The 12959-nt window shown below is 34.0% G+C and overlaps 2 protein-coding genes across 2 annotated transcripts; both read left to right on the top strand.

Moving 5' to 3' along the window:
* The first annotated feature begins 8023 nt into the window (after positions 1-8023).
* On the top strand, positions 8024-9175 carry LOC124536763. Its single transcript, XM_047113352.1, has 2 exons — positions 8024-8417; positions 8487-9175. The coding sequence occupies exons 1-2, from the start codon at positions 8076-8078 to the stop codon at positions 8886-8888; spliced, it is 744 nt and encodes a 247-aa protein (XP_046969308.1). The 5' UTR covers positions 8024-8075; the 3' UTR covers positions 8889-9175.
* Positions 9176-9700: 525 nt separating this feature from the next.
* On the top strand, positions 9701-12334 carry LOC124536825. Its single transcript, XM_047113447.1, has 2 exons — positions 9701-10121; positions 10847-12334. Exons 1-2 carry the CDS (start codon positions 9771-9773, stop codon positions 11249-11251), a joined length of 756 nt encoding a protein of 251 aa, XP_046969403.1. The 5' UTR covers positions 9701-9770; the 3' UTR covers positions 11252-12334.
* The last annotated feature ends 625 nt before the right edge of the window (positions 12335-12959 follow it).

The following is a 12959-nucleotide window of genomic DNA, read 5'->3' as shown; positions in this document are numbered from 1 at the left end:
TTTAAATCATTCGGTGGTCTATTTTCTAGATTGTACTTAAAACTTTGAATATACGTATTATGATCATGAAGATATGATTGGAGAACATCGATAAGATCGATTTGCAAGCTTGGGTTTAAATTTGAGCGCAAGGATACCTGATCTGCATGGGAAACAAAATATATTTGCAGGAATTCGGGTTGTGCCCCTACAGCTGGAAGTAAGTCACCGATTAAATGATAAACTTGCCCTTGGACTTTAAAAGTGGGCATAAAGTTTCCCTCACGAATTTCTTTGGCACCAAATGAAGTCATCTGAAATAATGTATTATATTGTCTTGAGTGGTTTAAGAAATGCTTAGATAAAGGATGTGAGCCTGATATCAGTTCCTTTAAAACGGATGTTGGTTCCGGAATTATAGGTATATTTACTTTACCACCACTACAACACAGTCCAGGAGTTTCAGCTGCCCATTTTTTTGCTTGGCATAAGTTGCATATTTTATCCATTCTACCAATATCAATATCATTTAGCTCAGAATAGTCAACGGTACAATCATAAGCAAAAGCAGCATTTAATAAATTATGTTGTCTGCGAGTTCTATTCCTAGTTGATCGGGCATTTTGCTGTGCTAATCGTTGGGATCGTTCAGTGCTTGATTCCCGATCACGGTTAGCCAAAGTTCGGGAATTCTGTGAGGCCAAACGTTGAGAACGTTCAGCACTGGATTCCCGATTGCGGTTAGCCAATGTTCGGGCATTCTGTGTGGCCAAACGTTGAGAACGTTCAGCACTCGATTCCCGATCGCGGTTAGCCATAGTTCGGGCATTCTGTGAGGCCAAACGTTGAGAACGTTCAGCACTCGATTCCCGATCGCGGTTAGCCATAGTTCGGGCATTCTGTGAAGCCAAACGTTGAGAACGATCAGCACTCGATTCCCTTGCACGGTTTTGTTCAGTAATTGCTCGTTGTGTAGCCAACCTGTGCATATTTTCATCCTCAGTTTCATTGCTGCGCAAAACTCGCAGCCGCTTTGCAGTAGCAGTCTGCCGAGAAAGCTGAGTTCTTTTTCTCGGCATAATAGTGATGAAGAAAAAACGTAGAAAATGAAAACTTAACTAAAGCGTATCACGTAATAAAAAAAAGAAACGTAAGATTAAGAAGATTAATAATTAGGAACCTAATTACTTTTATTTTAAACGAATATGTCAAAATAACAACCGTAAAACGAAAATAAGGTAAACTAACTTTATGCTTAAACTTAACCCTAATCTAATGAGAATAAATAGGTAGACCACACCTATTTACAGGTTTTATCTAAAGCAAAAAAAAAAAATTGAAACTAAATACGTTAAACTAAACCCTAATCTAATAAGAATAATTAAGTAGGCGACACCTATTTAGGTACCTACAGGTATTATGTACCACAAAAAAAATTAGAAACTAAATACTATTTTTAAATAATCTACCTACATGAAAACAAAAAAGTGTTATTATTGTGTAACTAAATACTATCCTAAAACAAATAAAGTACCTACTATATAGAAAACAACTACAAAATGAAACTGTGTTTAAAAAGTAATATTAGGATGATAATTATATCGCATAAACAAATTAGCGCTGCATTCAACCGTTCAGTAGGGAGCCGACCGCGCGAGTGAGCCGCGCGGCATGGTATCTCGTTGAGCTACACCCCTCCCGGCTTGCCCGCAAGCACCGCCTCTCTCCCGCCGCGCCGGCAAGCGCAGAGAGCGAGTTGGTTTTGTTTCGGAGTTATTTATGATTGTAATTTTTAAAGTTTTTTGTTAAAATTAAGTTATATCAAAGACAATTTTATTCACAATGAAGTACTCTTAACCAACAACATATTTATTTGAATATAAAGATTAATATTATTATGTTGATACAACTTAAACAAATTATTTCGACCAAATTAGGTACCATAAAAACGGTTTTTGTGAGTTAATCTTAAAAGATAGACATATAATGTCGCGGACTGTTTTTTAGATCATTAAAAGAGCTATTATTCTTTAATACATATTTTTTGTGTATCTTGAACCGTTTTCACGGCGCACGCAACGGAAGGCTTCAAAGATGAAATAATTTCTCCAGTTTTTTACACATTTACCACTATATCTTTGCTCCTATTGGTCGTAGCGTGATGTTATATAGCCTATAGCCTTCCTCGATAACTGGACTATCCAACACAAAAAGAATTATTCAATTCGAACCAGTAGTTTCGGAGATTAGCGCGTTCAAACAAACAAACAAACAAACAAACTCTTCAGCTTTATAATATTAGTATAGATGTTATTTTCTATTTGTACCATCTAGTAGTTTAATTTAAATAAATATGATCTCTAAAGTCACTGATTACTAGCGAGCCGCCCCGCCTTCGCACAGTTGCAATGCTGATACTAATAAATATACCTACTACAGAATTTGTTTATTTACGACATCACATTAGAAACTTCTAAAATTGTTATCGTTTCTTTACTATATTTTCCATGTATTATATTATACAAAAACCGTCCTCTCGAAGCACTCTGTCTATTAAAATAAACCGCATCAAAATATTTTGCGTAATTTTAAAGATCTAAGCATACATAGGGACAGACAGCGGTAAGCGACTTTGATTCATTCTGTGTAAAGATGACGAAATTAGCTATATTTGAAATTGAATTACATTTTTAGTTATTTTAAATTGAATAAGTGATATCCACATCTACCCAAAGCGCTCACGATATAATCAAATAGTGCTCGTAAAATTTTGACTCGTGGATTTAATGGAATCGGCTCAACCGTTATGTTTGCGATAGTTAGCGCACGTGTAAACAGACCGCGTTTGAATCAACAAATACTTAACATGAACCGAACACTCAAGAAGGGTTGTAATATTATGTTTCCCGTTGAAGGATAAGTTATCTTTATTATTAGTGCAAGTTGGTAAATACATATGTGGCTGAATTTCATTCAAATTAACATATATATTTCCTTTAAATGTTTTTCTTCACCACCGAAAAGAAGATAAATAATAGAAATAAATATTGGACACATATAATACTCTGATCCAATTATAAGTAGCTAAAGCACTTACATCCAGTTCCAAAACAACTTAGAGAACAATTTTGATGGAGATGAATTATAAATTCAAAATAAAGTTAACATATACGTTTCCTTACAATGTTTTTCTTCACTGCCGAAAAGAAGATAAATTAATATTAGACACATACAATACTCTGAACCAATTAGATGTAGCTAAAGCACTTCTACCCAGTTCCAAGACAACATAGAAAACTTTTTTGATGGAGATGAATTATAAATATAAATTAAGTACAAATTGATTTGAGCCTGCAATCTTCGGTTAAGATGCATTCGTAATTTTGGGTCATCTTGGATCTCTATCAATAGTCACAAATGTATAAATAGATATTACATTAAGGAAATATTTGTAGTCGTCAGATGATCCCAAAACATTTTCCGAAAGACCTGTACTCAGTAGTGGGGCTTTATGCAAGCCCGTTTGGGTAGGTAGAACATACTCATAAGATATTCTACCATCATAACTTTAATTTCCCAAGGGTGGCGGCGTATTGTCAATATTTATATTGCGCTAAAAACTATTAACAGTCTGATAGCACTATCAGAAAATAAGAAGATATTACATTACTTATTACAAAGGTAGGCTCGATAGGCTTGAATACGTTTTCATTCATATCTCAAAATTCACGTGTTCAAAATTCGAGAAATAGTAAAATAAAAAAATCCGACTATTTTTTTACAATTTTTTCCTTTTATTACACACTATACCATTCTTCGAAGTTGAGGTTTTCGACGAACACGGTAAAACTTCGTCGACCACAGAACTCATCTATACTTTTCCGATATTAAGCCGAAAAAGTACTTCGAAACATATTTTACGAATTATATTTTGTTATGTGATTAAGTAAAGGTGGGGGTGGAGTCGCGATCTACCTTCGTTCTTATATTCCCTTTACTATTGTTAGCTCGTCGACTCAGCCTCCTCCAACTAATGCTGCTGAACACTTACTCATCGAAATAACTCTTTCTCTCACCAAAATTCTTTTCGGCGTATTTTATATTCCCTCTCTACATATTGATTATTTTTCTGCATTCGAAAGTTTATTAATTAATTTGTCTCCCTTATATAGTCATACCATAATTATGGGTGACTTTAATACATGTCTCCTTAAAGGTGACAACCGATGCAGAAAGCTAAACTCTGTAATTGAAGCATGCAACCTACACATTTTGCCTCTCTCGGCCACTCATAACCCCCCTAACTGTGTCCCTTCACTTCTTGATCTTATTATAGTGTCATCTCCAGATTTTGTCCTCACGCACGGCCAATTTGAGGCTGATGCTTTTTCGAATCATGATCTGATTTTTGTTTCATACAAAGTTCGTCCTCCTAAAGCAAAATCGAGAATACTTCTGCGGCGTAGTTTTGGTGGAATGGATAAAGAACGTCTTACTGAGGATGCTCGCAAAATTAATTGGTCAGCTGTAGTCGATGCCAGCTCAGTCGACTTAAAAGTTGACATACTTTGGAAATTCCTCGAATCGTTTGGAATTGGCAAATCATCTCATAATTCTCTTCACCGTAACATTGACATAGAGTCTCTTAATAAGCATTTTTCTTCATCTGACGTTATTGACAACGCAGAAAAAGAGCGGACGTTAAATATTCTTTCTTGTTTGCCAACCTTTGACTATCCACCGTTTAATTTCATTCCTTTCACCGAATGTGATGTTAAGAAGAGCATAGTGTCCATCTCTTCTAATGCCGTGGGCGACGACGGCGTTAGCCGTAATATGATTGTACCTATCCTTGAAACTATTGCTCCTGTTATTACTCATATCCTTAATGAATCCATCACTTCCTCAAAGTTTCCCGATGCCTGGAAAGTAGCCCGTATTATTCCACTCCCCAAAAAGGCTAATTCTATGAACTACACTGATTTTCGTCCTATCTCCATCCTTCCATTCCTTTCCAAAGTTTTAGAAAAACTAGTGCTCCAGCAATTAATAACATTCCTAAATAGGCACAGCCTTCTTAATCCACTCCAATCTGGCTTTCGCTCCGGTCATAGTACGGTCACAGCGCTCGTGAAAATTACCGACGACATTAGATTGGGCATGGATAATAAACAACTTACAGTGCTGACATTGTTAGATTTTAGCAATGCTTTCGGTACTGTCAACTTTGACATCTTATTGAGTTTGCTGCGTTCTCTTAACATATCTCCATCGCTGTTTGGCTGGTTTCAGAGTTATCTTAGAGGCAGAAGGCAACGTGTTCAGGTAGACGAGACATTTTCGTCTTGGTGTGAAGTACGTGCTGGAGTGCCTCAGGGTGGCGTGTTGTCTCCTATTCTCTTTACTATTTTCATTAATTCTATTACTCAAAAGATTTCTTCTCTCTACCACATGTATGCAGATGATCTCCAGCTTTATACCCAGTCAACCTTGGATAACTTGCCCAGCGCTATCGCTGCCATTAATGATGACCTGGTTACAATCAGTGATTGGAGCAAGTGTTATGGTTTAAAGATCAATCCATCAAAATCACAGGCCATTATTATTGGCAGTGCTGCTATGATTTCAAGAGTTGACTGGAGAAACATTCCTACGATTATATTAGACAATTGTACTATACCATATAGTTCTACGGTAAAAAATCTCGGTATACATCTAGATTCTACACTTTCATGGTCACATCAGTTAAATGTAGTCAGCAGGAAAATGTTTTCGGCGATGGGCTCTCTACGACGTCTCCGTTCCTTTCTTCCTATTTCCACCAAGACTATGTTAGCACATTCTCTACTTCTATCTATTCTCGATTATGCAGACGCAAGCTATCTAGATTTAAATGAGGACCAATTAAATAAACTTGAGCGTCTTCAAAATCTAGCTATACGGTTCATATTTGGCTTACGCAAATATGACCATGTCTCTGAATTTCGTACTCAGCTCAAGTGGTTACCTATTCGTTTTCGCCGGAATCTACATATTGTTTGTCTTCTGTACTGTGTGTTATTCAATCCTCACTCACCTATTTATTTGAAAGAAAAATTTAAATTTTTAAATTCTCGCAATGTTATTGACGGACACAACATGAACTTACGTTCATCTGAAAATTTACTTTTAAATCCACCTGTGCAGAAAACAATTTTTTCCAAAAAATCTTTTACGGCTGAGGCTACTCGATTGTGGAATGCCCTCCCGCTTAATATCAAATCTGCAACCTCTTTAACATTATTTAAAACTAAAGTTATTAATTATTACCTCACACTCTCGCACTGAATGGCGACTAGATACCATTTGTTATTTGTATATATCTTTATATTTATATGTTTTTATGTATGACTCTATGTATATATGTATGTATAAATGTATTTATGTACCTAGCTATATGTATGTAGTAGTTTATTTATGTATTATATTATTTGTATCTATGCATGTAGTCTATTTTACACCACCTACCATTTCTCTGTTGGCTACTACTCCATATCACCTCGGTTGTCTGGAAGAAATCGCTTTAAAGCGATAAGACCGCCGGTTGTACCATCTATTTTTTTTTTTATGTGTTCTTACTTATCTGTTTAATTTGTGGTGTACAATAAAGTGTTTAAATAAATAAAATAAATAAATAAATAAGTGAAGAATCGAAGTATTACTCAATAAATAATTTCCTGCTTATAATAATGAATTACACATAATAACTGTATGGTTTCGTAAAATTATAAAATGAATTAATTTGTCTTGGTTCAAATATATTTATTACAAAAAACATGTTTAAACCTAAATCAATACGCTGGGAACTGAACGTTCCAACCTGAAATTTTTTTTTTTTTACTCACTAGAATGATCATTCTATAAAAATGAAAAAATTTACACTTCGTGTCAATAACAAAATATATTATATTTAATTTTAAAATTTTAGGAGTACAATTATGACGTTTACATCAGATATCAAATTAATATATAGGTATATTTGAAAACTTTCTAGCTTCTAACTTTAAAAAGGTATCGAAGATTCAAATGCAAATCTCATCATCATCATTCTCCTGCCCTTATCCTAATTTTATTTGGGATCGGCACAGCATGTCTTCTCCTTCCATACTTCTCTGTCAAACGTCATCTCACAAGTAACATTCCTTCTAGTATCGTATATTCATATCGTTCATATCGTCTTTCACACAATCCATCCATCGTTTCCTTGGTCGTCCTCTACCTCTATATTCATCCACATCCATGCTCAAGGCCTTCCTCACAATGTGTTCCTCGTTCTTCCGCATTACATGCCCATACCATGATAGCCGCCTTCCACATAACTTCTCGGCTATCGGTGTCACTTTCAAACTTCTTCTTATGTACTCATTCCTTATTCTATCCATTCGCGGAACACCACACATTCCTCTCAGCATTCTCATCTCCCCAACATGCAATTGTCTTTCAGTCATCCCTTTTGTAACCCAACACTCTGATCCATACAGAACAGCAGGTCTGATCATGGTCTTATAAATCTTCCCCTTAAGTTTAAGGGGAATACGGGGGTCACAAATTGTTCCCGTAACCTGCCGCCATTTCATCCATCCTGTGTTAATCCTGTGCTTTTTTTAATTCAAATGCAAATCTATTAGATATAAATTGTAAATATTATTAAGGTAATGTATTATGACATATATCTTATGGTCCAAAACTATTTCGATGAATATAACGGACAACATTGCACTAAATTCAATATTGCACATTAAATCCTTACTAACTCATGTAGCAATTATTATGAAGTAAACAATAGATTGTCATTCTCTCACTCCGTTAATGCTAATTAAAAAAAAACTAAAATAATTAAACCATCGTATCTCATATATCACTGCTGATTTATAATATTTTGAGGAACGGTATATAAGTAAATAAGTAGTAATACTCTCTACAAGCGGGCAGCCCTAAACCAAAAGACCTTAGTTGTCAGTTGATACTGTCAGTCTGCTGTCATACGTCACTGTAGGATATTAGTGTTAAACAATAAATAACTTTTTCATTTTTAAATAAATAATTAGTAAACAAACATGCGATGGAGTGAAGCGATTACGCTTGAATTTGTAAAAATGTATTTAAAACATGATTGCTTGTGGAACCCTAGTCATCCGGGATACAAATTAAAATATCAGAGAGATAAAGCATACGCGGATATATGCTCTGAATTTAAAGATTCCACTATGAAATCTCTGACCATCCCTGAAGTTAAGATGAAAATAAAGAACTTGAGAACGACATACGTCCAACAAGTACACAAAATATTGCAGAAATCGAGCCCCGATTCCATTTACGAACCTTCCTTAATCTGGTTTCAAGAAATGGATCGATGTTTGAAACACATCCCAACAAACCGCCATTTAGCCTCATATACAGTCAGTAGCTTCTATATTACTGTAAAATAATCTTAGTGTCAAATCTTACATTAATTTATTTTTTTTCAGACCCAAGATGCCCCTGATGTTGATACTTCCTGCCAAATATGGGTCGGCCAAGAATTACAAAATAATAACAATGATGAAAATCCTGATCCCCTCATCTCAAATTCAGAGGATGATTATGAATCACCGAAGACTGAAGATTCATTAAGTCCAATTAAAAAAGAGAAGCCATTGTCACCGCTTATGAATAAAAAAAATAAAAAGAAGAAGTTAAAACACCGAAACCATATTGATTATAACAAGGATTCTAATTTTGAAACTACAAAAGAAGATGAATTTGACATTTACGGTAAATACATAGCTTCTCAATTGAGGAAAATGGATTTACAAAAAGCTATTAGACTTCAATTGGAAATACAAAGCCTAGTAAGCGAAGCCAGGATATCAGATATAACAAGTGATTAGTCTTCTCATATATTACCTATTTAGTATTAAAAATAACAAAACTTGTCTGTTTATAATAAGTGATTTGTAGTTACCTTACATACATACATATTAATAAGTAAATTAATATTAAAATAAGTTTTTAATCATGTGACACAGAATTAATGCATTTCAATTATTTTGATAAACATTCTACTAGGATTCTAATAATTACAGCATTAAGAAATTCTATTAAATATATTTAGTGTATGGTTTTAATGTATTGAAAGTTTTTCTAATCCTAACACAATATTTGTACATACATATATTATATAAATTTATTAGAAATAATTTAATGTAAAATAAAATATTATTTAACTTAATCTACAGAAATGAATAGTGTTCTTATTTATTTACGTTAATTAATAAAAAGAAAGAACAATTCAATTTACAACAGTAATTTAGGAGGAAAAACTATGAAATCTTAATATCATTTATGTTTTGTCACCATTGCTCACCAGAGTTAGTTTGTTTTAATTAATTAATGAGTCATAAAAATATAAAATCATATTAGAATAACATTCCAATTACATTTCTATTAGAATTATTGGTTTCTAGCGCCAGTACGTAAAATATTTTGAAATAATTTAGTAGTCAATTAAATAATCATTTTCAGTTATACATTTTTTTAATAATATTCCAATATTTATTTCCAATAATTTTAGTTAGAACTTAAAATAACGTACAACTATTACTATAGTAGTATTATTTGAGTCTTTTTAATGAATTACTAAAAAAAACAGAATTTAATAATGTGAGTAAAATTATCCAAACGCTTTGACAGATTTGTCAAAGTAGCTTTATTGTTTTGAAATTTAATACAATAATCGATCGAAAATAATTCGAAAACAAACACATATAATAATGAGGTGGAGTGAAAACGAAACTTATGAATTTGTAAAGCTGTATTTTAGTCACGAATATCTTTGGAACAATGAACACGAACACTACAAACTAAATAAACGTCGTTTAAAAGCTTACAGAAATATTGTATCTGAATTTAATTCGTTAACCGGCATATCATTGACTGTAAGTGAAATAAGAGGGAAAATAAAAAACTTGCGGTCGACTTACACTCAAGAGCTAAATAAAATTAAATTCCGTTCTGGACCTCACTATACATACGAACCGACGATTAAATGGTTTTCTTATTGGCATAAACGTTTTCATCCATTGCGGGTGCCAAAAGCGACAGATTCAAGTTCCACATTTGAGGTAGGTACTAGTAGGCTATGTTAATTTTTTTTACGCTACAGGTTGGCGGACGAGCAAAGGAGAATTGCGCTGTAAGAAATATTCAGAATCAGATTTAAAGGTGTGGAGGCCCCGGGGCCACAAACACCCTAATAATTATATTATTATGAATTAATTAGTTTTTTTTTATTTCAATCAGTAAGCTATGAATTGTTTCGTATTTGTATCGGTAACTTTTAAAATATTAAATAGTAACATTATTATAATTTGACTATATCTCAGTATTTGTTAACTTGCTGAGGCCCCCTCTCATGTGGAGGCCCCAGGGCAGTTGCCCCGGTTGCCCTCCCCTAAATACGACCCTGGAAATATTAACTATTCCTTACATCGCTTAAGCGCCACCAACCTTGCCAACTAAGGTATAAAGTCCCTTGTGCCTGTAGATCCACTGTCTCACTCACCCTTCAAACCAAAACACCACAATACTGAGTACTGTTGTTTGGCAGTATCTGATGAGTGGGTGATAACTACCCAGATGTGCCTACACAAAGCTCTACCAACCAGTATGTAAATTAGATAGTGACTCTCCTTTATAACTACATATTTCATGTATTTCAATATTGTAATGTATCAATCTAAATACATGCAGATTGAAGCTGCAATTAATGTTTAAGGCATCAAAAGTCCAAAGATACAAGAAATTTAATATCTTTGTATCAAGACTAATAAGTATAATTCATTTTCAGGATCCTGGCGACACAGATAATGAAAGTCAGAAGATGTGGATTGCAGATGAAACTGAGAACTTAAGTGTTGATCTACACCCATTTGTTTCAGACAACAATAACGACTTTACTCTATTTTTAAAATCTGAACCCGAAGACAATCATCATAATCAAATCAATATTGATACACATAGGCCGTACAAAGTTAAGAAAAGAAAAAAAAATAAACTGCACAGTCTCTGTGCTGATGTTTCAGATGAATTGAGGTTTAGTTTAGATTCTAATATGGATTCAGGGAAGGAGGATGAGTTTGAAATATATGGTAAATATATAGCATCACAATTAAGGAGCATGGATTTGACAAAAGCCTTAAGACTTCAGCTAGAAATACAAAGTTTAATTGGTAAAGCAAGGTTGTCAGATTAATGTAATTTATAGTTTATTATTATCTGTATCTAAGTACATTTTCACACATAAGATACACATGTAAAAGGTTTTTTTAAAACAGTTCCATTGCTAGTCATTTTTAAATGTAACTGAGTAAGAGATTGATGTATAATTTTTTTTATGTTACTGGTGACAAATGAGCACATAGCTCACTTGATGACAAATGGTAGTCATTTCACCATCCTTGAAAATCGGCAAAACTGAGGAAATTGCAGATGCAATTCTAGCATTTATTGCTGAAACACATAATATAATATATTATTGCATATATAATATGTTGCGTGTAATTTTAAATTGGACTGTATAATGTGAACAAAACTATGATAACATAGTATCCATATTAAATCAATATGTTAAACTAATTACATTCAGAATAATTAATAAAAAGACAATAATTTAAACAAAAAGCTATACAGAAGGACCATTTATATTGTATGTGTCAAAATTACATAGATTTGATCTATTGAGAAAAAAAAAGTTAAATATCTTTGTAATATACCTTTTAACTACAAATGGTCACATATAAAATACAACATAGAAAACTAAAGAACTTTTTCTACATCGACTCGGCCGGGAATCGAACCCGGGACTTCGGAGTGGCGTATCCATGAAAACCGGTGTACACACCACTCGACCACGGATATAGTCGTTAATATTGACGAAAATAATTATATTGACGACCTCTGTTGTTTTCTTGGATGTTTGTCGTACCGCCGTTTCTTTTGATATTGTCTCATATTTTTATATATATTTAATTTCTGATCTTATACCTTTATAGACCGGGAGATGATAATGACAAAATATTTGGTCATTTGTACCAGTATGGCGGTTCTTCAGGGGTCTAATTACGTAAAGGCAAAAAGGAAAATGATGGTCATAGCGCTCGCACCGGCGGCCCAATAGCGTGGGCTTTAATCGAACGCGTCGGAAAAATAACGAGTGCCGAACGATTTATTCCACATAAATGCTTGTATTTTAAGATAGTCGAAAAATAAGAAGTAGCCGGTAGCGTAATGCCATTCTTCTCGAATGTGGCTTACAGCCCGCCATACCGACGCGAATACATTAATTTTAATAAAACAATTGAACCATTTTTACAGGCTAATTTTTGGATAGCTAATTATCGTCGAATAACCATTCACGAAAATCACAATGCCATACTTTTCCGAGAGTTCCCAATGGCCGCCATACCACTGCAAAGGAGTAATTTTTTTTTGGCCAAACGATTTGTACCACCCTGAAACGTAATAAGACCCCTGAAGACCCGTCATACTGGTACAAATGACCAAATATTTTGTCATTATCATCTCCCGGTCTATTAGCAATCCAAACACATTATCTTAACTAAAGTATTTGAATATGCTATATTTAGTTTTATACTAATATTTTATCTTTATGCCTTTAAACATAATAAACTTTTATATAATAATATACAAGACTGTACTATTATAGTGATTCTGATAGCTATAGTTAAGCTTTAAAACTAATTTGACACACCTAAAGTACATCTTACCTTTGTTCGCTGGTTATGTCGCGCTGCATACCTTCGGGTTGCAGTCGAATGGGTCGGCACACGAGGACACCTAAGTTGCCGCGTTTCGATTGACACACCTAAAGTATATCTTACCCTTGTTCACTGGTTATGCCATGCGGCATACCTTCGGGTTACAGTAGAAAGAGTCAGCAC

The sequence above is a fragment of the Vanessa cardui genome, chromosome 17 (assembly GCF_905220365.1).
Source record: "Vanessa cardui chromosome 17, ilVanCard2.1, whole genome shotgun sequence".
Taxonomy (NCBI): Eukaryota; Metazoa; Arthropoda; class Insecta; order Lepidoptera; family Nymphalidae; genus Vanessa; species Vanessa cardui.
Note: the sequence above shows the minus strand (reverse complement) of the source record. Positions and strands in the feature narration are given on the sequence as shown.

Excerpts from the sequence above, each read along its gene's own strand:
- LOC124536825 (XM_047113447.1), top strand. The coding sequence starts at position 9,771 with ATGAGGTGGAGTGAAAACGAAACTTATGAATTTGTAAAGCTGTATTTT. Across the intron at positions 10,122-10,846 it reads ATTCAAGTTCCACATTTGAG|GATCCTGGCGACACAGATAA; the intron begins GTAGGTACTAGT and ends ATTCATTTTCAG.
- LOC124536763 (XM_047113352.1), top strand. The coding sequence starts at position 8,076 with ATGCGATGGAGTGAAGCGATTACGCTTGAATTTGTAAAAATGTATTTA. Across the intron at positions 8,418-8,486 it reads GCCATTTAGCCTCATATACA|ACCCAAGATGCCCCTGATGT; the intron begins GTCAGTAGCTTC and ends ATTTTTTTTCAG.